The sequence below is a fragment of the Neoarius graeffei genome, chromosome 19 (genome assembly GCF_027579695.1).
Source record: "Neoarius graeffei isolate fNeoGra1 chromosome 19, fNeoGra1.pri, whole genome shotgun sequence".
NCBI classification, from domain to species: domain Eukaryota; kingdom Metazoa; phylum Chordata; class Actinopteri; order Siluriformes; family Ariidae; genus Neoarius; species Neoarius graeffei.
In genome coordinates, this window is record NC_083587.1 from 67,194,472 (window position 1) to 67,221,728 (window position 27,257).

General features: G+C 41.3%; 1 protein-coding gene across 1 annotated transcript in view; it reads left to right on the forward strand.

Annotated features, from left to right (window-relative positions):
- The first annotated feature begins 7,089 nt into the window (after positions 1–7,089).
- The window catches only part of nek11 (NIMA-related kinase 11), a 138,148-nt gene continuing 117,980 nt past the window's right edge, over positions 7,090–27,257 (forward strand). Inside the window, exon 1 of the mRNA XM_060900627.1 lies at positions 7,090–7,241. Coding sequence (XP_060756610.1) covers positions 7,090–7,241 — 152 coding nt within the window. The remainder of the gene's footprint in view (positions 7,242–27,257) is intronic.

A 27,257-nucleotide genomic window follows, 5' to 3' on the forward strand; every position in this document is an offset into this window, starting at 1 on the left:
TTCTTCTCTCACGATTGGCTATGTACCCAAATCCTTTAAACTAGCAGTTATCAAACCCCTGATTAAAAAACCTGACCTTGATCCCTGTCAGCTGTCCAATTATCGGCCAATATCAAACCTCCCCTTTATCTCCAAGATCCTTGAAAAAGCTGTGGCACAGCAGTTATGCTCATATTTACATAGGAATAACATCCATGAAATGTATCAGTCAGGATTTAGACCTCATCACAGCACAGAGACAGCTCTGGTTAAAGTAGTAAATGACTTACTGTTGGCGTCTGATCAGGGCTGTGTCTCACTGCTTGTGTTGCTTGACCTTAGTGCAGCATTTGATACCATTGATCATTCCATTCTTCTGGATAGACTAGAAAATGTTGTGGGAGTTAAGGGAACGGCCCTCTCCTGGCTCAGCTCTTATTTAACTGATCGCTAACAGGATGTTGATGTAAATGGTGATATTTCTAGACATACTGAGGTAAACTTTGGTGTTCCATAAGGTTCTGTCTTGGGTCCACTGCTTTTTTCTCTATATATGTTACCTCTGGATGATATTATTCATAAACATTGTATTCATAAACACTGTTATGCTGATGGCACAGTTGTATGTTTCTGCAAAACCTGATGAGAGACACCAGCTTAATAGAATTGAGGAATGTGTGAAGGACATTAGACACTGGATGCTTATTAACTTCCTTCTGCTTAACTCTGACAAGACTGAAGTACTTGTACTCGGACCACATGCAGCTAGAAGTAAGTTTCCTGATTACACAGTGACTCTGGATGGCCTTTCTGTTTCTTCACGTGCATCAGTAAAAGACCTTGGAGTGATTATTGATCCGAGTCTTTCATTCGAAACTCACATCGATAATATTACCCGGATAGCTTTCTTTCATCTCAGAAATATTGCTAGGATAAGAAATTTAATGTCACTACATGACGCAGAAAAGTTAGTTCATGCTTTTGTTTCCTCCAGTTGGATTATTGTAATGCCTTACTGTCTGGATGTTCCAATAAGTGCATAAACAAGCTCCAGTTAGTTCAAAATGCAACAGCAAGAGTCCTTACTAGAACTAGAAAATATGACCTCATCACCCCTGTCTTATCCACACTGCATTGGCTTCCAATCAAATTTCCTATTGATTATAAAATACTACTATTGACCTTTAAAACACTGAATGGTCTCGCACCACAGTACCTGAGTGAACTTCTGGTCCTTTATGACCCGCCACGCCTACTTAGATCAAAAGGTGCAGGCTATCTGCTGGTACCTCATATAGCGAAGGCTACATCAGGGGGCGGAGCCTTTTCTTACAAAGCCCCACAGTTATGGAACAGCCTTCCAAGTAGTGTTCGGGAATCAGACACAGTCTCAGCATTTAAGTCTTGGCTGAAAACATATCTGTTTAGTCAAGTCTTGAGATGTTTTTTTTTTGTTTCCATTTCCGGTTGAGAGTACGTCGTGCGCGTTCTGGCTGCCGCTTCTCACCAGAGCTTTTTTATTTTATTTTATTTTATTTCTTTTTCTATTTTTTTTTCCTGTGTGTTTGTGCAGTTTGATGTTTGTTTGAGTGTTTAGTCCGCCAGTTGTGGTGTAGCTCCGGATCCAGGCCTTGGTTCGCCGTGGGCAATGCCTGCGCTCCCAGCTGTGGACTGCAGTGAGCTCACTGCTCATTTTACATCGTGGTTGTCCAGCGCTCTGCGCTTTAACGCTTGGCGTGATGTTCCAAGCGATGTTGCTTGGTGGTGTCGCGGCGGCTGTGCAGGCGGTTTGGGACACACCAGCGCTCTGCATGGCGGAGCTTCTTTGCTCGCTTTGTGGATCCACGGCGTGGTGTTCGAGCGATGTTGCTGGCAGCGTCACGGCGGCGGTGCTGGAGATGTGGGACTTGTTTTCATGTGCCTTTTGGTGGGACTCTGGCTGCTACACCACGGAAATTACATCTTGACCCCTACTTGGTGGACTTTTTTATTTATTTTTGTATTATTTTTAATTTATTTAGTTTTTCTTTCCTTGTCTATAATTGTAAAGCGTCCTTGGGTTTTTTGAAAGGCGCTATATAAATTTAACATTATTATTATTATTATTATTATTATTATTATTATTAAGTCTTGTGTTAATGGTGTTTATGAGGTAAAGGAGTAGATCTGGAGGATCCTCAGACAGAGTGTTTTGGTAAACTGGGATGTATGGATGCTGTCAGTCCCCACTCGCTTGCTCACTTAAGTTTGTTGACGGTGTAGTGACTGCTGCTTTATGTCCCGGGGCCCCTCATGCCTGTGTTACCTTCTGGCTCTCCCCTTTTAGTTACACTGTCATAGTTAGTTGCCGGAGTCCCTGCTTGTACTTAGCGCAATATGTATACTGTTCTTACTTATTCAGGTGACACTGGGCATGCCTAACAACCTGTGTTTTCTCTCTCTTTCTCCCCCTCCCCCAATCTGTCCCTCTGAGTTACATGTCAATCCTGAGATCGAGATGCTGAACCTCTTCTGCTCCTCGGACCTGCCTGATCCATCCTGGTGCCCTGTGTCTGGTTGGAGTCTCATCACATCGCTCCTGTGGAGGACGGCCCCATGTGGACAGTTGAAAGTCACACCTGGAGGACGCTCTGGACTCTTACAGTAATGCTTTTATGGCTGAGGACTACAGTTGACTTGCTAACTTTAGGACTGCAGTTGTCATGAACAGTTTTGCACTCAAGTTTCCATTAATGAAGAGTTTATAACATCAACGAAACTGACTTCATGTTAAAACTGTTAATGTTATAGTTATGTTGTCTGTTGTTGCCCAAATGAGGATGGGTTCTCTTTTGAGTCCGTTTCCTCTCGAGGTTTCTTCCTCATGTCGTCTGAGGGAGTTTTTCCTTGCCACCGTTGCCACAGGCTTCATCATTGGGGATAGATTAGGGATAAAATTAGCTCATGTTTAAAGTCATTCAAATTCTGTAAAGCTGCTTTGCGACAATGTCTATTGTTAAAAGCGCTATACAAATAAACTTGACTTGACAGTGAAAAAAAAACATATATTACTTCTAACATCAAAATCAAGTATGCAAATTTATGCATTTTTAATTGCTAAACTCAGGCATAAATTTAGGTGATGCCTTTTTGCATCAATAAATGTCTGGAGGCGGATCCAGTGTTCACCTTAGTGTCTTGTTTAAAGCATTAAATCTTAAGATTTAGATTTTAAATATTTTGTGTGTGTGTGTGTGTGTGTGTGTGTGTGTGTGTGTGTGTGTGTGTGTGTGTGTGTGCAGAAATACTGTGTATGTAGGCCAGAGATAAATGTCCTCGAACGCTGTGTTGACAATCAATGCTTTGCCCACTTCGACAGATCTCTTTACCATCTACAACACAGTTTCCTAAAGGGAAAATCTGCAGTAACACAACTTTTGGAGGTATACAATGACATCTTGGATAAAATGGCAGGGGGTGGTGAGATAGATGTAGTTTATTTAGACCTGTCAAAGGCCTTTGATAAGGTCCCACACCACCAACTGTTAACAAGGCTAAGGGAATACGGTATTATAGGTTATCTACTTGAATGGTTTCAAAGTTACTTCAGGAATAGGCAACAACGTGTGGTACTTAATTGTGCTTTCTCTCCTGGTTACCTGTAACATCTGGTGTTCCGCAGGGGTCAATTTTGGGGCATCTGCTCTTCTTCATGTACAGTGGGGCAAAAAAGTATTTAGTCAGTCACCAATTGTGCAAGTTCTCCCACTTAAAAAGATGAGAGAGGCCTGTAATTTTCATCATAGGTATACCTGAACTATGAGAGACAAAATGAGAAAAAAAATCCAGAAAATCACATTGTCTGATTTTTAAAGAATTTATTTGCAAATTATGGTGGAAAATAAGTATTTGGTCAATAACAAAAGTTCATCTCAATACTTTGTTATATACCCTTTGTTGGCAATGACAGAGGTCAAACGTTTTCTGTAAGTCTTCACAAGGCTTTCACACACTGTTGCTGGTATTTTGGCCCATTCCTCCATGCAGATCTCCTCTAGAGCAGTGATGTTTTGCGGCTGTCACTGGGCAACACGGACTTTCAACTCCCTCCAAAGATTTTCTATGGGGCTGAAATCTGGAGACTGGCTAGGCCACTCCAGGACCTTGAAATGCTTCTTATGAAGCCACTCCTTCGTTGCCCGGGCGGTGTGTTTGGGATCATTGTCATGCTGAAAGACCCAGCCACGTTTCATGCAATGCCCTTGCTGATGGAAGAAGGTTTTCACTCAAAATCTCACGATACATGGCCCCATTCATTCTTTCCTTTACACGGATCAGTCGTCCTGGTCCCTTTGCAGAAAAACAGCCCCAAAGCATGATGTTTCCACCCCCATGCTTCACAGTAGGTATGGTGTTCTTTGGATGCAACTCAGCATTATTTCTCCTCCAAACACGACAAGTTGAGTTTTTACCAAAAAGTTCTATTTTGGTTTCATCTGACCATATGACATTCTCCCAATCCTCTTCTGGATCATCCAAATGCTCTCTAGCAAACTTCAGATGGGCCTGGACATGTATTGGCTTAAGCAGGGGGACACGTCTGGCACTGCAAGATTTGAGTCCCTGGCGGCGTAGTGTGTTACTGATGGTATCCTTTGTTACTTTGGTCCCAGCTCTCTGCAGGTCATTCACTAGGTCCCCCCATGTGGTTCTGGGATTTTTGCTCACAGTTCTTGTGATCATTTTGACCCCATGGGGTGAGATCTTGCGTGGAGCCCCAGATTGAGGGAGATTATCAGTGGTCTTGTATGTCTTCCATTTTCTAATCATTGCTCCCACAGTTGATTTCTTCACACCAAGCTGCTTACCTATTGCAGATTCAGTCTTCCCAGCCTGGTGCAGGAAAATACTTTTTTGCCCCACTGTATGTCAACGATATACCTAGTTATGTGCGTCATGGATCAACCCTTGCACTCTATGCAGGCGATTCTAAACTTTATCATTCTATTGATTCTAAAAGATCAGCACTCTCTCTGCAGGAGGACATAGACTCATTACATAATTGGAGTCTAGACCATGGAATGAAATTCAGTACTTCAAAGTGCAAAGTTTTACAAATGTCTAAGAAGAAAAAAAAACATTAAGCAAACATATCACCTGGATGGGCAGGTCCTTGAATCTGCAACTCAGATAACAGACCTTGGTGTTCTTGTGACCAAGGATCTGCCATGGAGAACTCACATCGAGCACATGTGTGCAAAGGCCAACAAATTGTTAGAGCTTGTGAAGCGTGTCTGCTGGGACATACGTGATACTACGACAAGTCAGCTCCTCTACTGTACTTTACTGAGGCCCTGCCTTGAATATGCATGTAATTTATGGTCACCATACACAGTAAAGCACAAAGCTCTAATAGAGAACATTCAGGGATGTGCAACTAAGTTTATTCTAAATTACTCTCCTTCTGATATCTGCGACACAGAAAGACTTAAATCTCTGAAACTTTTACCGTTGGAACGTAGGCGTGAGATAGTGACTTCTGTTCTATAAGATTCGGTCTGGCATTACTACTGCAAATTTTTCCAGCTTACTAATTTCTGCTACATCTTGCTATTCCACCCGGAACTTTGATGTTGCTAACTCCCGGCCTCTTTCCAGTCATATACAAAACTATTTTTAGGAATCCTATTTCCCAAGAACTGTTAAACTATGGAACAGCCTTTCTTCAAACATTACGAATGCAACTAGTCTAACTGTATTTAAGACTCGACTTCATATTTTATATTTTGAAAAGCTAACTATGTGCCGGCCACCATAGTCAGTTATCTATTTTATTAATTATAGGACATTAGAAACTCATCTCATCTCGTCTCATCTCATTATCTCTAGCCGCTTTATCCTTCTACAGGGTCGCAGGCAAGCTGGAGCCTATCCCAGCTGACTACGGGCGAAAGGCGGGGTTCACCCTGGACAAGTCGCCAGGTCATCACAGGGCTGACACATAGACACAGACAATCATTCACACTCACATTCACACCTACGGTCAATTTAGAGTCACCAGTTAACCTAACCTGCATGTCTTTGGACTGTGGGGGAAACCGGAGCACCCGGAGGAAACCCACGCGGACACGGGGAGAACATGCAAACTCCACACAGAGAGGCCCTCGCCAGCCCCAGGGCTCGAACCCAGGACCTTCTTGCTGTGAGGCGACAGTGCTAACCACTACACCACCGTGCCGCCCGACATTAGAAACTTTTTTTTTTATTTATACATAATTTGTTTATATATTTTATAGTTTATTAGCAATCTATATTTTTTTTTATGTTTTTGTATTTGTGCAAGGAAAAATTGTCAATTGGGAGTATCCGTCCTGTAATTTTGGCCTGTCAATCAGTTCTGTATGGATTTATGACGAACTCTATTAAACTAAACTAAAAATGTGGATATGAACGTTAATAAACAGTGTTTTAAATTAGTGTTTATTGTATTAAAACTTAATTTCACCACACATTCAGCCTTTTAATTTAATTTAATTTTATTTTATTTATTTTATTAAGTCGACCCCCCCCACCGGTCATTTTTGGCACCGCCCCTTTAAGCGTTACCATGGCAACAAGGCCAACACACGGAAGTTGAACACGCCTGAATCACAGGTAATTGTTTTGTCTTAAATAAAAATAATCTCATGAACGTCTGAGCCACAGTTATGGTTCGGTTCGGTTTTGTTGAAAAGTTTAAGAAAATAAAACGCAGTAAAGTCGCTTGGCTTTAAGTAGCAACGTCTTATTTACACCTAAAGTTTCTCTGTTTATAAATCTTTTAAAATCTGGGCTGCATTTTCCAAAGGAGGAGCCGAGCCTCTGAATGTAATCACTTCATCATCATCTCAACTCTAAAACAGGAACCTGATCACATCCGGACTGTTCAGGAGATAAGATCAGAGTCCTCTGGGTAGGATGAGGATGTTGTTTTTGTTGTTGTGCTTTAATTTCAGCATGGAGAGTGGTCAGCTGAGATCCTACAAATCAAATCAAAACCTACTAAATGATGAACCCTTTTACTTTTAAGGACACTACCTGCACTGTGCACACTCCTGCCCTTTGACCCCTACAGGTGTAGATTTGGACAGCATGGCTAAATTCCGTGAACTAGAAGCTGAATCTCCTCCTCATCCTCCTCCTCTGCTGGCCAACAGATACATCATTCAGCAGAGACTCGGCAGGGGAAGTTTCGGCACGGTGTATCTCATTGAAGACACAAAAACAATAATCAGAGACAAACTGTGAGTATTTTCTGTGTCCTGACAAATCACATTTCCTGGAAGTCACATTTCATCCCACATGCACTTAACCAAACTGTGGCTTGAATGATGTATTTAATTATTTAGTAAGTGTAAGTGTACACACTCTCAGAAAATAAAGTACATTATTGTACCTTTAGGGCTACGCCGGCTTGTCAGTGGATCAGTTCCCTCTAAGGTACTTATTTGTACCCTTTATATACTGCTTGGGAACATGTGTGTACATTTTTGGCTCTAAAAAGGAACACATGGCTACCTTGAGGTCCAATAATAACCCCTAGGGGGTCCATTAGTATTGTCTGTACCTTTTTTCCCCCTCTATTTTTTCTGTTTTTGGTTTATCTTTCCTGTTTTTTGCCTTTTTTGTCATTATTCTTTTATTTCTATTATCTTGGTTGTTCTTATTTATTTATTTTTTTTATATCTCCTCATTTCTTATATGGTCTGGTCACTCCTGTAGCCGGTGGCGGTGGAAATAAATAGTAGTTACTTTGAAGAATCTAAAATATTATTTTTTTTAAACAGTTTTTGTATGTCACGTAGTTCTGTGTGTTCAATATGCTGTTTCAGAGTTCTGATGTCAGTATTATTCTGCAGTGTAGAAAATGGTCAAATACAGAAAAACCTATGAATGAGTAGGGGTGTACAAACTTTTGACTGGTATGACATATATACTACAAATCACTGATCCTGTATAAATCACTCAAGGATTTAATTTACAATTTAAAAATCTACTTCTTCCCTTGGTTCATTACACATCTTGTATTCGCTGTCTGTACACTATTTGTTTTGTTATATTGTACAGCCTTTGTGTTGGTATAATAATTAAAAAAAATGTAGTAGTAGTAGTAATAATAATAATAATAATAATAATAATAATAATGACCCCTATGGGGTACATTAGTATCGACTGTACCTTGGGGAACAGAAATGGACTATGTATAAACACCCTTTCATATAACAGATACTGTATAAAGCCTACAGACTGAACTTCAGAAAAATTATTTCACCTTATTAATCTTTTTGATCTTTATTTTAATCGCGGGCGGCACGGTGGTGTAGTGGTTAGTGCTGTCGCCTCACAGCAAGAAGGTCCTGGGTTCGAGCCCCGGGGCCGGCGAGGGCCTTTCTGTGCGGAGTTTGCATGTTCTCCCCGTGTCCGCGTGGGTTTCCTCCGGGTGCTCCGGTTTCCCCCACAGTCCAAAGACATGCAGGTTAGGTTAACTGGTGACTCTAAATTGAGCGTAGGTGTGAATGGTTGTCTATGTGTCAGCCCTGTGATGACCTGGCGACTTGTCCAGGGTGTACCCCGCCTTTCACCCGTAGTCAGCTGGGATAGGCTCCAGCTCGCCTGCGACCCTGTAGAAGGATAAAGCGGCTAGAGATAATGAGATGAGATGAGATTTTAATCGCGCTTAGTTTTTGTAGCACTTCCGCTTTCCGCCACTAGATGTCAGCGTTGCTCTTTGGCGCACTTTCATTTCTAACCCTCCTGAGTGTGGAGGAATTTTCCTGTGACTTCCTTATTTTTTTTTCTTTGACTGTAAAAATGGAAGAATAAACACTATCATGACGTAGAAAACTTTTATATAATAATTTTCAGAACAATTATACTGTAGCATCATTTATACATAAATAAATCAGGCTATAGATTATCTGTAGAATTTATAACAATAACATATCTATTATAAACAGTATTTTGGCTATTTTTATAGATTTCAAGGTGACAACATGATGTAAAAATATTTTACTATATTACTGATTGGTTGCTGGTAAGATAATTGACTCCAGAGGAATAATCCCGGATGTTCAGGCTGAGCTCTGAGCTGAAATACAGAATGCTGCTGTTCTTCTTCTGTACAGAAAAAAAGGAAAAAAAAAACTCATTAGCATCCATATGAGCTGAACAGTCTGAAAGAACTAGTCACTGATTTAAACCTCACTGTATATTCACTGGGGGGGAAATTCATACTCACTTCTGTGTTTTCACTCTTCACTGTGCACTAATTTGTACGTGTTTTAGATCCACACTCACTCGTAGGTTCTTGTACAAATGGACAGAAGAGAGCCAATTAAAGTGGGCTATGAGCAGAAATGTTCTGTTCACATGGCTATTTTTCCTTTAGTGCTCCAGTAGTGGACAGAAGGAGTCAGGGTTATGGAAAGGAGCTCATGTCAGCGAGGAAAAGAGGAGAGAAAAAAGGAAACTAATAGGATGAGAGGAATACTGAAGTGTTCCTGGATTTTCAGCTTATTAAACTGAACCCCAGCATCAGAGCTGTCACTGAAAACCCAACATCTTTCTTTCTTCTTTCTTTCTTTCTTTCTTTCTTTCTTTCTTTCTTTCTTTCTTTTGTATTTCTGTGTGTGTGTAGAGGAGCTGAAGGGTGTTGGTGGCCATGAGATTTATCACATCCATCTCACTCAGTCATCGCCTACTTCACACCACACATCTCTCTCTCTCTCTCTCTCTCTCTCTGTCGTTCTCTTGCTCACTCTGTCCTCCCTGTTGTTCCTTTCTTCTACAATTAATCCTTTTTGTCTGATTTTCTTCATTCGTTCTCTCTCTTCTGTTTTTTTCACCTTTCACCCTGATTTTATCTTCTGTATTCATCCACTCTCTTTATTCTGTCTCTCTCTCTCTCTTTCACCGTCCTGTACTCAGCACTCCATGCTGGATCACACTGCGTCAATCAGGTGCCATTGTTTTGTCACTTTCACTCCGAGCTCCTCCTTTTTCTCTGTTAAACCTCTCCACGGGGATCGTCTCTATTCTTCCACCCCACAATTTTACCTTTTTTTGTTTACGTAATCCTCTTGTTCTTTTCGTTTCCTGCTCTCTTTCTCTCCGTTTGACCCTGCTGAGGTTTGGCGTTTGGGTTTCGCCTCAGTGGCGCTGAAACTCTTCTGTTTCTTTGTGAGAGGGAAATGTCAGCGGTGGACGCTGTGAGGTGAAACCGCTGCGCTCCCATCTTTCTCCTGCTGCCTCTTTAGTGGGCCTCGTTATCATCGTGTGCTAGCTTCGCCTCCTCTCCTTGTAGGATGTGTGTTCATGTCACTTCATGAAGTTTTGAGTTAGAAACATGTTTCTGAAAGTAAATATTATCCACTGTTGTATTTTTTGGTTCGAACAAATCCATAATCTCACGTTATACAAGTGAACCGAACCAGAAGTAAGTACCGGGTGCCATATAAGGGCATAGAGGAGGAGCTAGAAATAATACACATGATTGAGAGGTAAAATATAATCATCACTCCGCAGTTCAAACGGCGGAAACACACATAGTCTTGACTGTATTGTTTAAGCCCTGCCCCTTAGTAAAGGGAACCAATCAGGTTGTTGGTAAAGATGAAACTTAAACCTCACAAATGGCTCACAATAGATAGATAACTTTGTTCTTGTGACTTTTACACTATAATATGAAAGCATTTTATGTTCTTTGCTTGCGAGTGTATAAATGCGGTGTTTAGAATACATCTGTCATATTTTTTTTTTTCCTCCTGAAATCAACATAGAGCCAGAAATACCTGCTAGCCCTGCGACTAGCCCCGCTAACATCACTGACCTGGAGTGACTACAATGTATTCCTGACCTACTGAAATCTGATTTTTGTGGAAATTGTTTGAGAATTTCTCTTTAAATGCATCTTTATACAGCAGATGTCACTCAACCCAAATAAAATCCAATCCTAATCGAATATATGTACAGAGAGCAAGCGTTCATCGCTTCATCCGGCCCACATCCGACTGCCAGAATACAGCCAGAACTGAGATTTTGGAGAGAGCGAATGTTTACGAATAAGCCACAAATTGAAATTATATTCAAGATTTTGTTGCACTTGAGCTGTTAAACCTTCAGGCTGTTAAAAAGAAAATGTCAGTGTTGGCTCCTGAGCGTCTCAACAGAACACCATCCGTCCTGTAATTGGGAGATTGTGATGTCACAGCCATGCATGGTTGGTAGTGCAAGAAAGCAAAACATGCCTGGGGATAATATTACCTTCTAACAATCACAGTCAGTCACAGTGACATCTGTGAGCTCAGGGATGTGGAAGAGAGCCGATAGCACTTTCCTCCAAGTTGGTTCCGTCGCCCTGTATGCGATGTACCATGAGCAGAAGGTTGATTTCATGTATTTCAGAGGAAGCATGTGTTCACTTTCACCGATTGATTGTTAGCTGGTGTGTAACAGTGGGGAGTTAGCGAGGAGTTGGAGATTAGAGAGAAGTAGAAGGAACGGCTCATTTCATTGTTGCGACTTTATCACTTTTTAGTGCATTTTCCATAACTGAACCTTATGGGTCTCATCGCATTATCTGTTGCCGCTTTATCCTGTTCTACAGGGTCGCAGGCAAGCTGGAGCCTATCCCAGCTGACTACGGGCAAAAGGCGGGGTACACCCTGGACAAGTCGCCAGGTCATCACAGGGCTGACACATAGACAACCATTCACACTCACATTCACACCTACGCTCAATTTAGAGTCACCAGTTAACCTAACCTGCATGTCTTTGGACTGTGGGGGAAACCGGAGCACCTGGAGGAAACCCACGCGGACACAGGGAGAACATGCAAACTCCACACAGAAAGGCCCTCGCCGGCCACGGGGCTCGAACCCAGGACCTTCTTGCTGTGAGGCGACAGCGCTAACCACTACACCACCGTGCCGCCCCCTTATGGGTCTAAACCCAACCATATTTTTTGGCAGGATTTCTCTGGGATCAGAGTGTTTACTTCCTGCACAAGTGTGTATTTTTGTGTTTTGGGTTGGTGAGCCTGATCTAAACCCATTTTCATGTTTGTTGCAGGCTTGTAGTACTCGAGACCATGAGTATCACTAGTTTGTTACTTGCGAGTTCTACTCGCAGTTGGGTCATACCAAAGACCATCATAAAAATGGTACCTACTGCCATCTGGCAAGGCACGCTGCAATACAGATGCGTGTAGGGAAGTCAAACTCTTGTGGTTACCAGAGGGGATGGACAGACACACACACACACACACACATACACACACACACACACACACACACACTGTAACCCCAGCTGTATAGGTGAGAGGCTGAGGGCTACAGAAATGGAGATCGGTGCCACACCCATATGCCTCAAAGAGCTGGTTAGTACTGGGACAGCAGACTGCCTGGGAAGACCAGATCTTGGTCTTTGACTTGACTTGACTTGACTTGTAGTACTCGAGTCCGACTCGTGCCTTAATTTTAAAGACTTGTGACTTGACTTGGACTTGAGCACTGATGACTCGGACTCGTGCATTAACTGCATTCAGACTTGTAAATTGGAGACGAGGACTCAGATTTTTTCTTTGTTTTTTGTAACATGCCATAATAATTTGCCATAAGATATTTATATCTACATTAATTTTTATACTAATTTTGTGCAAGAGAATACACATTCACCTGTTCATACATCACGTTCAGGAACAAACTAACGTTAATGGTGCTAAAATGCCTGGAGAGAATGCCTAGATGCCGTTTTGCTTATACAGATTTATTGTGCAGTGGGGAAAAAAATGCACTGCTACATGTTCCATACAGTATGTAGAAGAACTATCGAGGAGACGACGGAGACAACCTCGAACTTCAATCATTTGGTAAGACTCCACCCAGAGAAGGAAGTGACACTATGTTCATTGCTCTGTTGATGGTGGGCGGGGCTTGCTGAGCGACAAACTAGCGAGTGTTAACCCTCTCTCATGTTATTTGCCCTGTTGATAGTGGGGTTTGTGTCTGACTCAACTGGGACTCGATTTGAAATTTTCTTTAATGACTTGGACTTGAACACTGGGGACTCAAGCCTGGACTCGAACTTGAGGTTTAGTGACTCTACTACAACACTGGTTTGTTGGCAGTCAGTAAAAAGTTCTTCTTTGTCTCAGATCAATTAAAGTCCTCAAATTATGCTGGGGTCATGTTTTCATCTCTGAAGAGTCCACAGATTGACCTGGTCTTGTGTCATTCAAAAGGAAAGCATGTATAACAGCTACGTGCTAGCAGGATAAATCGTAAGTCTTTCCATAGATCACTTTTTTTTTTTTTAACTTGCTTTCTCTTCTACTTGAAGCTGATCTGAATTTCCTCTAAGGGGTTGATGAAGTTTATCTTATTAGTGCCTCTGTCCATAAGGTCAATGAGCTGTTACCATGGCGTGGCGTCCGTCTGTCTGTCCGTCGTCCACAATTCAGTTAAATCATATCTCCTCCGTCAGTTCTCCATGGATTTCTGTTCTGATTGTTTTGTTTGAAAGAACTCATCACTGTGCACAAAACTTGGTCGTTGTTTTGTCAGTTTTTTTGCTAATGAGTTACTAATTAGGCCAAATTAACACATTTTCCAGGCCTCTCATTAGAATAGGCCGTTTGCAGGAATTGGTCACGTGTCATTTTTCCCCATAGCAAAAAGTCCGTGGTGGGCAAGCTAGCTTGACATTCCTTGACAACCATAAGAGTTTGACTGGCAATGTGAAGTAGTCCATTTCTATAATTCCATTTCTTTACCTTTTCTACTGTCTTTTTTTTTTTTACCCGAATTTTCATGTGTACTTGGAAAAAGTTTGTGCTTTTAACTTCTATCGTAAGTTAAAGCGAATCATTGGCTGTAAAAGAGAGTTTTTTGGACTCAAGTTGGTCGCCACCGAAAGAAATTCACGTGCAGAATGGCGGATTTCTCAGGTATGTTTATAACTTATTTCTCCTTTTCTACCTTTATCATTTGCTCAAAACCCCTTTTGCACTGTTTCTTTTTCAAACATAGCATTGCTTCTTATGTATTTGAATCAGTTTCTTACCTGTCGACATGTCGTACGATTTTTCTTCTTTGCTTTACAGTACCACTCCAGTTAAAACAGAAAGTACGACACCAGATTTTAGATTTCTTTTGGTACTTGTTGTTCAAAGGGCGGCACGGTGGTGTAGTGGTTAGCGCTGTCGCCTCACAGTAAGAAGGTCCGGGTTCGAGCCCCGTGGCCGGCGAGGGCCTTTCTGTGCGGAGTTTGCATGTTCTCCCTGTGTCCGCGTGGGTTTCCTCTGGGTGCTCCGGTTTCCCCCACAGTCCAAAGACATGCAGGTTAGGTTAACTGGTGACTCTAAATTGACCGTAGGTGTGAATGGTTGTCTGTGTCTATGTGTCAGCCCTGTGATGACCTGGCGACTTGTCCAGGGTGAACCCCGCCTTTCACCCGTAGTCAGCTGGGATAGGATCCAGCTCGCCTGCGACCCTGTAGAACAGGATAAAGCGGCTACAGATAATGAGATGAGACTTGTTGTTCAATAATCAATTCCTTTCGGCGACGACCAAATTGAGTCCAAAAAACTGTCTTTTACGGCCAGTAATCCGCTTTAACTTACAACAGAAGTTAAAACCACAAACTTTTTCCAAGTACACACAAAAATTTGGGTCAAAAAGACAGTAGAAAAGGTAAAAACAGCTGTTATAGAAATGGATTGCTTCGCATCGCCAGTCAAACTCTTATGGTTGTCAAGGAATGTCAAGTTAGCTTTCCCACCACGGACTTGTTGCTATGGGGAAAAATGACACGTGACCAATTTCTGCAAATGGCCTTTTGTATCTCCTCTCAGATTTCTCATCCGATTTCAGTTCTGATCGATGTTTTGGGTTGATCTTTCTATGAGGAACAAAACTTGGTTGTTTGTTGATTTTCCTTCCATCCATTCATTTATCTGTAGCCTCTTATCCTGTACAGGGTCATGGGCAAGCCGGAGCCTATCCCAGCTGATTATGGGCGAGAGGCGGAGTACACCCTGGACAAGTTGCCAGGTTGTTGATTTTCCTGTTGTAAACAATTTGTTTATTTTCAGTTAAATCGTATCCCCTCCCTCAGTTCTCAGTGGATTTCAGTTCTGATTGTTTTATTTGAAAGACCTCGACCTTCTGCACAACACTCGGTCATTTGTATTATCAATTTTTTTGCTAATAAATTAATCATTAGGTCAACTTAACACATTTTCTTCTGACTAGAGTTGTATCTCCTCTCTCATTTATCATGTGAATTTGTTCTGATTGATGTTTTGGGTTGATCTTCCCTCAGGGAACAAAATTTGGTCCTTTTGTTGATTTCCCTGTTGCGAACAGTTTGTCGTGGAGGTTGGTCCTCTCTCACATCGTCACATTTCACTTCTGTTTGACGTTTTTGGTCATCAGGGTTGTTTTGATGGCAGGACAGATGAGCAACTACGCCTTTGACGTTCTGGTTTTAGGTTATCGTATCTTATTGATTATTTGGTTGTAACAGTGCTCTCCGTGTTCCTATTTGACATGTGAGTGCATCACGTCTTTTGACTTGTCAGGACTCTGAGGTTACATCATTCAGATTCTTGCAACACTATAAACTTAGTTAAGCATGCAAAGATGCGCTCTCACTCACTCTCACACACACACACACACACACACACACACAGTCACAGATGCTTATTAGCATGTTGCGCCTTGTTCCAGGCAGCCATACTGAGTCCATACAGAACCCGGTCACACGCCGAATGTGTCACACACTGAGATGTTCCCCATCTGGGCCGTCATTCCGAACACAGTGACCTTTAGCTAATAAACGACTTTATCATCAGCATGAGGCCCACGCGGTGGAACAGCCTGTCATTCGCTTTGCAGTGTATTTATTATGAGTTGTCTTTTTATAAACCTCTCTGATGACCTCCAGTGATGATTATGGATGAAGTGTGAAAGGTTTGTTCACTCACAGGTGTGATGAGGAGAAGGTTCGAGAAGTTTCTTTAGTTTAAGGTGACCACATTTCTGAGAAGAAAACCAGGGACATTTTCAGTTCAGCAGTGAGAATACCATTAAAACATCTAATGTTTTCATCTTTATAATAAATAGAGGAGGCATTTCTGTTTTTCATGTATTTTGGTCAGGCATTGCATAAAAAGTGGGATTTTCCTCACGGAGTGCGCTGTAGGCCGATTCTGCACCTGCTTTAGATTCCCGTTAATTAAAGACAATGTGAAAATCTCTGGTATGGGTCCAGAGTTTAGATTTATAGACTCTTAAATTGTAGGCTTGCTGAAATAGATGTTTTAGACCCATAAAAGTAAATATATTAAATTAATTACCGTATGTGACACTAGTAATGGACAACCGCTACATCTCAATACAGTGTGACAATGTGATGTCATATACCAGTATCATTGCTCTCAAAGTTTAATAGAATTTTTGAAAAAGTTATGTATAACAGAATGAAAAAATTTTATAGAAAGACATAATTTGTTAGCATCATCCCTGTATGGTTTTCGCCGAGCGCACTCAACTCCACATGCTATAGACATGGTAAAATCTATACAGACAAATATGGATAAAAAAATTTTCTCCTGTGGAGTTTTTATAGATCTGAAAAAAGCATTTGACGAACTTAATCATTATGGATTTCGTGGAATAATGAATCAGTGGTTTTCTTCTTACTTAACAAACCGTACACAGATAACTGAAATTAACTTTTACATATCTAATAAACTTGAAATTACTTGTGGTATACCCCAGGGTTCCATGTTAGGGCCACTTCTTTTTCTATAATATGTTAATGATATTCAGAACGGTTCTTCAAAATTAATTTTTTTTTCTTTGCTGATGAGACTAATGTCCTTTATGCACACAAGAATATCAAAATATTGGAAACAACTGTGAATTCTGAATTGCATAACATTTTATAACTGGTTAACTTCAAACAAACTAACCCTAAACATTAAAAAATCTAATTGTCATTTTTCACCCATACCAGAAAATATTATATCATGTGCCCCAGATCACCATTTTTGATTAATGAAAATAATGAGTGTCAATCTTGAATACAGAAGTCACATTAAATATCTTTGATTATTAATTGATGAGAATTTATCCTGGAAAACTCCTATTGATTCTGTGATTATGAAAATAAATAAGACAACAGGTTTAATCGTGAAACTGAGGCATATCATTCCCACTCGCTCACTCCTAAATATTTACCAATCACTCATTACCCCATACATTATATATGGTTTAATTTCTTGGGGTAATGCATGCAAGACCTTTTTAAATCGAATTCTTGTCCTCCAAAAGCATGCATTACGTTTTATCTATTTTGTCCAAACAAAGGAACACGTGGTACCTCTCTTCTTAAAGGCAAAACTATTACCAATAGAATTTTTATTTTACAAAACGGGCGGCACGGTGGTATAGTGGTTAGCGCTGTCGCCTCACAGCAAGAAGGTCCGGGTTCGAGCCCCGTGGCCGGCGAGGGCCTTTCTGTGCGGAGTTTGCATGTTCTCCCCATGTCCGCGTGGGTTTCCTCCGGGTGCTCCGGTTTCCCCCACAGTCCAAAGACATGCAGGTTAGGTTAACTGGTGACTCTAAATTGACCGTAGGTGTGAATGTGAGTGTGAATAGTTGTCTGTGTCTATGTGTCAGCCCTGTGATGACCTGGCGACTTGTCCAGGGTGTACCCCGCCTTTCGCCCGTAGTCAGCTGGGATAGGCTCCAGCTCGCCTGTGACCCTGTAGAACAGGATAAAGTGGCTACAGATAATGAGATGAGAATGAGATGAGATTTTACGAAACTGTCGCCAATTTAAAGGTTATAGGAACAGTCGGAGGTGAAACGTAGAATATCAACTTTGTCGAGAAGAATGACCCAAAAAGCGAATTCAATCTTCCTAGTGTCTAATTTGCACCCTAAAATTGAATAAAACGGTTAAAATGTACTGTTTTGCCCAACCCTCTGGCTTCACATGCACAATCCACTCTCTCCGTCTCGTCTCCTCTTTCGGAAAAAGCCAATCTTCTTGCCCCACCTCTTCTCCTCTTCTGGAAAAAGCCAATCCACTCTCTCTGCCTCTTCTCCTCTTTTGGAAAAAAGGTAAAAACTTCTTCCTGAACCGGTCCCGTTGTTACAGTTCACTGCACAACAATAAGGCATGGGGGTTTTTCTTTGGAAATTCCTGAACGCACGTCTGCACTCAAGCTGAACGGCAATGTAAGTAAACAGAAGTGGACTCAACTCAAGCGGTTTGTTTGTCTTAAATGACGTCACGCGCCGAGTGGTCACGAAAATAGCCGAACAGAAATTCGCCGCGATCCACGCTAACTTATTTTAATTATTACTTATTAACAATACTTCTTGGGACCAGAAGAAAATTACAGAGGGTTTTTTAACATATAAAGTTTCAAATGTGCATAAAATTAAAACCATTGCCTATGAGCTTTAATGCATGATGTACACGCAAATACTGCTTCAACAAATATATTGAAGCTGTCTACCAAAATCTCAAGCATCCATTCCTACGGAACCCAGTCCTCCACCTCCGATGATTTTTACATAAAACATTCAAGATTTAATATTCAAAAAAATGCTTTTTCGCATGTCAGAGTGAAGATCTGGAATGAGATACCAATCTAAAAAACTTATCTAAAAATTCTTTTAGAAAAGCTTTAAAAGGAAAATTTTTCAAGATTCTTGAAAACGAAGATAGTTATCTTGAAGTAGACTCTTTAATTGAATAAATGAAACAGTAACTGCCTTGTTTGTACAACCCCGATTCCAAAGAAGTTGGGACAAAATACAAATTGTAAATAAAAATGGAATGCAATAATTTACAAATCTCAAAAACTGATATTGTATTCACAATAGAACATAGACAACATATCAAATGTCGAAAGTGAGACATTTTGGAATTTCATGCCAAATATTGGCTCATTTGAAATTTCATGACAGCAACACATCTCAAAAAAGTTGGGACAGGGGCAATAAGAGGCTGGAAAAGTTAAAGGTACAAAAAAGGAACAGCTGGAGGACCAAATTGCAACTCATTAGGTCAATTGGCAATAGGTCATTAACATGACTGGGTATAAAAAGAGCATCTTGGAGTGGCAGCGGCTCTCAGAAGTAAAGATGGGAAGAGGATCACCAATCCCCCTAATTCTGCGCCGACAAATAGTGGAGCAATATCAGAAAGGAGTTCGACAGTGTAAAATTGCAAAGAGTTTGAACATATCATCATCTACAGTGCATAATATCATCAAAAGATTCAGAGAATCTGGAAGAATCTCTGTGCGTAAGGGTCAAGGCCGGAAAACCATACTGGGTGCCCGTGATCTTCGGGCCCTTAGATGGCACTGCATCACATACAGGCATGCTTCTGTATTGGAAATCACAAAATGGGCTCAGGAATATTTCCAGAGAACATTATCTGTGAACACAATTCACCGTGCCATCCGCCGTTGCCAGCTAAAACTCCATAGTTCAAAGAAGAAGCCGTATCTAAACATGATCCAGAAGCGCAGACGTCTTCTCTGGGCCAAGGCTCATTTAAAATGGACTGTGGCAAAGTGGAAAACTGTTCTGTGGTCAGACGAATCAAAATGTGAAGTTCTTTATGGAAATCAGGGACGCCGTGTCATTCGGACTAAAGAGGAGAAGGACGACCCAAGTTGTTATCGGCGCTCAGTTCAGAAGCCTGCATCTCTGATGGTATGGGGTTGCATTAGTGCGTGTGGCATGGTCAGCTTACACATCTGGAAAGATACCATCAATGCTGAAAGGTATATCCAGGTTCTAGAGCAACATATGCTCCCATCCAGATGACGTCTCTTTCAGGGAAAACCTTGCATTTTCCAACATGACAATGCCAAACCACATACTGCATCAATTACAGCATCATGGCTGCGTAGAAGAAGGGTCCGGGTACTGAACCGGCCAGCCTGCAGTCCAGATCTTTCACCCATAGAAAACATTTGGCGCATCATAAAACGGAAGATACGACAAAAAAGACCTAAGACAGTTGAGCAACTAGAATCCTACATTAGACAAGAATGGGTTAACATTCCTATCCCTAAACTTGAGCAACTTGTCTCCTCAGTCCCCAGACGTTTACAGACTGTTGTAAAGAGAAAAGGGGATGTCTCACAGTGGTAAACATGGCCTTGTCCCAACTTTTTTGAGATGTGTTGTTGTCGTCATGAAATTTAAAATCACCTAATTTTTCTCTTTAAAGGAACAGTCCACCGTATTTCCATAATGAAATATGCTCTTACCTGAATTGAGACGAGCTGCTCCGTACCTATCCGAGCTTTGCGCGACCTCCCAGTCAGTCAGACGCAGTCAGACGCGCTGTCACTCCTGTTAGCAATGTAGCTAGGCTCAGTATGGCCAATGGTATTTTTTGGGGCTGTAGTTAGATGTGACCAAACTCTTCCGCGTTTTTCCTGTTTACATAGGTTTATATGAGCAGTGATATGAAACAAGTTCAGTTACACAAATTGAAACGTGGCGATTTTCTATGCTATGGAAAGTGCGCACTATAATGACAGGCGTACTAACACCTTCTGCGCGCTTCGGCAGCGCATTGATACGGAGCTCAGATATCAATGCGCTGCCGAAGCGCGCAGAAGGTGTTAGTACGCCTGTCATTATAGTGCGCACTTTCCATAGCATAGAAAATCGCCACGTTTCAATTTGTGTAACTGAACTTGTTTCATATCACTGCTCATATAAACCTATGTAAACAGGAAAAACGCGGAAGAGTTTGGTCACATCTAACTACAGCCCCAAAATATACCATTGGCCATACTGAGCCTAGCTACATTGCTAACAGGAGTGACAGCGCGTCTGACTGCGTCTGACTGACTGGGAGGTCGCGCAAAGCTCGGATAGGTACGGAGCAGCTCGTCTCAATTCAGGTAAGAGCATATTTCATTATGGAAATACGGTGGACTGTTCCTTTAAATGATACATTTTCTCAGTTTAAACATTTGATATGTCATCTACGTTCTGTTCTGAATAAAATATGGAATTTTGAAACTTCCACATCATTGCATTCCGTTTTTATTTACAATTTGTACTTTGTCCCAACTTTTTTGGAATCAGGGTTGTATTTATTAACTTATCTGGTAATAATGTCACTAAATTTCTATTCTGTTTCTAAGTCTCTTTTTCTCCCCTCTCAAATGCTTTGCTTCTTTTGTCATTGTTCGAAATTATTATTGTGTTTGTAATTTATTTATGTACAGACTGGCCTGCCTCCATTAGTTTTAGTACTACCTGCAGACCAGTCTAATTCATTTTCATAATTTTTCATTTTCATGTATTTTATTTGATGCAATAGCGGCTAGAGATAATGAGATGAGATGAATTTTATTTGACCAAATAAATAAATGTAAATCTGTTACAATATACAACATCACAAAATGTAGCTTACACATTTAAAGGCTAAATAACAGATGACAAACAATGTCACTTTGGCCTACAAGAAAAGACTACAGTTCACCTGTCCAGGAGCGGATGAAGTGATCTGTCAAAGCTGAATGAGTGACTTGAGTTCAGGCAAAGATCCTAGTGCTCCACTAAAAAGTTGTTCCTCAGCTCCACTGAGGAACAACTCCACTGTTCCTTCTTTTTTTCAGAAAACACTGAAAAGGCTCTCACCAGAGGCATTCTAGAACATCTTTGCTATCGACCTGAGCCTGTGTTGAAGATAGACTGCCTTTCAGATTTTTCAAGTGTAGGTCATAAAAAGCATTTTCTCCAACACCCAATTATTTTTGTTTAGTGACTGAAAGCTACTGAATTCGAATCACAGACTCCCACTTTTATTCATTTAAAAAAAAAAAGAACAATTAATGAATTTCTCTCCACCTGGCCCTAAATTCTCCACTATTTTTTTTTTCCTGCTTCACCATGACCCAATACAAGATACTACGTCATGCATCACGTGGTGGGCTTTCCCCGTTCACTCAAGGCATTGTGGGATACAAATTTGAAACAGCAGAGAAAAATGGAGGACATAAGCATGCGAATGAAACGTGAAAGAGCGACTACAGTAACGGAAAGCGAGAAGAAAAGACGTTATGTTATATACGAAGGAAAGGAAACGCAGGACCAAACTAATAAATATGGGCGCTCAGCGAGCACCTCGGTGTGATCAGCTGTTTGTTTAGCGACAGAATGATGGAACTGTCAGTGCACGCTCAAAGGGAAACCTGTAGATGGCAGTAATGCAACACTGTGGATGCCAGCTGCCGTAAAACCCAAAAGAAGAAGAAGAAGAAGGTAAACCTGCGCATGCGCTCACGGACTTCCTCTGTCTGCTTGACTGCGCCAAGCGAGCGATTTCATGCACATTATTTGCTTTAATCCCCTCAAATTAAATAACTTCCCAGCCACAGAATGGCCTGATATTTTGTGAGATATTACAGAAATAAATAGATATCACAATCACCACATTTCAGAGGGAACTAAATTTCACTGAGTTTATGAAATCGAAAGGCTGACTAGCTTTAAAGTGATCCATAAAACCATATGCAAGACGTCTGCTGAAATCTGGTAGATGTTTTGGTCATGATTAAAAATGGGGACGTTTCCACCAAAAACAAACAGGGACGTCTGGTCACCCTACTTTAGTTTCTTTAGTTTTGACCTGAAGCTAGCGTAGCTAACAGATTATGAACGCTTATCACCACCTGTGCATGTGGTTTTTAAAAACAAATGATTAAAAATGGGACATGGCCTGATGTCTGAAAGCAGAGATTCTAAGTGAAAAAACATGAACGCTGATTATTCCACTTTGTGAAACTGTTTATATTGAAATGGAGTTTTTACTGTAAAATTGAACATCTGCCGATGAAACCATGAGTACGGAGCGTTGGCTTCCATCACAAGGTCTCAGTGATGTCACAAACTGTTACACTGACACTTCAACAGCACTGATGATGATGATGATGATGATGATGATGATGATTCAGGAAATTGATAATTCTGAAATCAGCAGCACCTGCTCTGTGTGTGTGTGTTTCCTGTTCTCATCATTTATAAACAAGTTAAATATTCCAGATAAGATAAACCCATCCTTCAGTGTTTAAAACTTAACCTTTATCCAGACAGGAAGTCGATGTGCCGCTGAACATTTTACGGTGCATTGAGATTAATTTCTCGGCCTACTTTCCTTCTGTAACGAGCTGTCATTGCAGCAGAAAAGGAAAGCGCCACTGATTGCTCATGGCAGTGAATTTAATCGAAACCTTCGAACGACTGACTGTGGTGAAGAGAATTTCACCGTCTCCTACAATATTACATAAAAAAAAGAAACAGGAAGCTGGAGGCAGTTACATGTATGCATAATTTATTTTTAAGAAATTTCCCCAAAAGTATTTTTGTTATACTAATCTCAGCCCAGAGCTCAAAAATCAGTGAGCTCCAGATCAGGGCTAAAACGGTCTGATTATTTTTGGAATCCAAGTGTTGAAATCCAAAATAACAGCTTTATCACCACCATCAATGATTGATTATATCCATTTATTTATCTGTTTAAGTGGAGAGTTCGCTTTACAAATCCCTGTGAATGAGTTACTATAGAAACGATAACATATTAGAATGAGCTCATTAACATACACTCCCTGGCCACTTTAATAGGGACGTGTTGTTGATTCTAAGATCCCGGTTCTTGGCTGCAGGAGTGGAACCCAATGTATTCTGCCTGCTGTTGCATGCTGAGATGCTTTTCTGCTCACCACAGTTGTAAAGAGTGATTATATGAGTTACTATATCCTTCCTGGCAAAAAAGCTCGAACCAATCTGTCCATTTTCTGATCTCTGACCCTCTCTTATCAACAAAGTATTTGTTTCCACCCACAGAACTGTCGCTCACTCACTCAGTGTTTGTTTTCCGCACCATTCTGTGTAAACTCTAGAGACTGTTGTGTATGAAAACCCCAGGAGATCAGCAGCTTCTGAAATACTCAAACCAGTCCATCTGGCTCAAACCAACACCCGTACCACAGTGAAAGAAAGTCACACTTCACTGTGAGATCAGTTTTTCTTCATTCTGGTGTTTGAACATTGTGAACATTAGCTGAAGCTCTGGATTTGTATCTGCGTGATTTGATGCATCAAGCGATCGGCTGATGAGAGAACTGCAGAAAACAGAACCGCAGGTGAATGGGTGGGTGTTCCTAATAAAGTGGCTGGAATTAATGTGATGCTGTTAGAGGAAATTAATCAGCATTTTCTGACCAATCACAATCCAGAATCATTGGTCGATCACGAACACTACGTTCACACTGCAAGGCTTAATGCTCAATTCCGATTTTTTTTGTGAAATCCGATTTTTTTGTGAGGTCGTTCACATTAATAAATATACGCGACTTGTATGTGATCCTCAGTATGAACGAAAAGCGACCTAAAAGTGTTCCGCATGCGCATTGCAGGATACGACGACGTCACACGCAGTGAGCATGGCCAGTGTTTACGGAAGTAACCTAAAGTTTCCGGTGTATGACAGTAGCCAGCATGGAGTACCTGGCGATGATGCAGTTGTTGTTGCGACGGAGCCAGAACATGCACAATAGCCTGATGTTAAGGAGGAGGTTGAGAAGGAAGAGGGCAAGGGTTTTGGCTCAGGCGTTCTGCGGGGTAGTGACTGCAACCTCCGTTCAAAGGAACATCAAAGCCATGTTGTTGTAACTTTTTTTGAGAGACCCGCCGCCTACTTCAGCGCAGAATAGTGACGTTTGTGGCTTGTTGATGACGTGTAAGTCGGATGAATGCGACCTGGCGGTTCAGACTGAAGTCGCATCTGAAAAGATTGGATAGGAATCGGAATTGGGACCACATATCCAAACGGCCTGGGTCGGATTTGAAAAAATCGGATCTGTGTCGTTCATATTGTCAATAAAAGATCGGATACAGGTCACATATGGGCGAAAAAAATCGGATTTGAGTCACTTCAGCCTGCAGTGTGAACGTAGTGTAATTCAATTCCTGGCAATGCCAGGAGTCAAGACAGCGTAGTTGGTGGTGTTCTCTAAGTGGGAGGGTCATACTCCTGTCTCTGCTGTCAATCACAGCAACACTAACCAATCACAGGCATGTGTAAGCTCATGGAGAACTGAAGCAGCATAACGATTTCAAGTCATTGTTTCCCTCTGCTGTTAAGCCGCTTGCGTAAACGGGTCTCCCTCTAAAGCTGTTGGATTCAGCCTGCCGTCTTCACACACACCATGTTGAGATCACACTTCACACAACCTTGTCTACCTCCACGGTTATGGCGACAGAAAACCTCTAAAAGCTCCTGCATGTTTGAGTCAAAGTGAGTCATGTTGGAGTTGTAGATGTGCACTTCGGTGAATAACAGCAGGAATGTAGGAGCGCAGTGGAGCAGGAAGGATTCTCTCGTGGGACATACAGTGGTGCTTGAAAGTCTTCATCCGCTGGGGCTGGGTCGCCGGGTCACCCTTTAGAATTTTCTATATTTCTGCATAAATATGGTCTAAAACATCATCAGATTTTCAAACAAGTCCTAAAAGTAGATAAAGAGAACCCAGTTAAACGAATGAGACAAAATATTATACTTGGTCATTTATTCATTGAGGAAAATTATCCAATACATATCTGTGAGTGGCAAAAGTATGTGAACCTCTAGGATTAGCAGTTAATTTGAAGGTGAAATTAGAGTCAGGTGTTTTCAATCAATGGGATGACAATCAGGTGTGAGTGGGCACCCTGTTTTATTTAAAGAACAGGGATCTATCAAAGTCTGATCTTCACAACACATGTTTGTGGCATGAACAAAGGAGATTTCTGAGGACTTCAGAAAAAGCGTTGTTGATGCTCATCAGGCTGGAAAAGGTTACAAAACCATCTCTAAAGAGTTTGGACTCCACCAATCCACAGTCAGACAGATTGTGTACAAATGGAAGAAATTCAAGACCATTGTTACCCTCCCCAGGAGTGGTCGACCAACAAAGATCACTCCAAGAGCAAGGCGTGTAATAGTTGGCGAGGTCACGAAGGACCCCAGGGTAACTTCTAAGCAACTGAAGGCCTCTCTCACATTGGCTAATGTTAATGTTCATGAGTCCACCATCAGGAGAACACTGAACAACAATGGTGTGCATGGCAGGGTTGCAAGGAGAAAGCCACTGCTCTCCAAAAAGAACATTGTTGCTCATCTGCAGTTTGCTAAAGATCATGTGGACAAGCCAGAAGGCTATTGGAAAAATGTTTTGTGGACGGATGAGACCAAAATAGAACTTTTTGGTTTAAATGAGAAGCATTATGTTTGGAGAAAAGAAAACACTGCATTCCAGCATAAGAACCTTATCCCATCTGTGAAACATGGTGGTGGTAGTATCATGGTTTGGGACTGTTTTGCTGCATCTGAGCCAGGACAGCTTGCCATCATTGATGGAACAATGAATTCTGAATTATACCAGCGAATTCAAAAGGAAAATGTCAGGACATCTGTCCATGAACTGAATCTCAAGAGAAGGTGGGTCATGCAGGAAGACAACGACCCTAAGCACACAAGTCGTTCTACCAAAGAATGGTGAAAGAAGAATAAAGTTAATGTTTTGGAATGGCCAAGTCAAAGTCCTGACCTTAATCCAATGGAAATGTTGTGAAAGGACCTGAAGCGAGCAGTTCATGTGAGGAAACCCACCAACATCCCAGAGTTGAAGCTGTTCTGTACGGAGGAACGGGCTAAAATTCCTCCAAGCCGGTGTGCAGGACTGATCAACAGTTACTGCAAACGTTTAGTTGCAGTTATTGCTGCACAAGGGGGTCACACCAGATACTGAAAGCAAAGGTTCACATACTTTTTGCCACTCACAGATATGTAATATTGGACCATTTTCCTCAATAAATAAACGAACAAGTATAATATTTTTGTCTCATTTGTTTAACTGGGTTCTCTTTATCTACTTTTAGGACTTGTGTGAAAATCTGATGATGTTTTAGGTCATATTTATGCAGAAATATAGAAAATTCTAAAGGGTTCACAAACTTTCAAGCACCATTGTACAGGCGTGTTCAAACAAACACCGGCGAATCAGAGTGGCTCCAAGGCCACTAGATGGAATTGCAGAGATTTCCTTTATATATGACTTCAGAAAAAAATATATTTGGTCAAAGAAGAAGAAGGCAGAGTTCATTGAGAGAGTCATAATTATTTAACAGACAGGCAGGCTGAGGTCAAAACTCAGAAATATAACA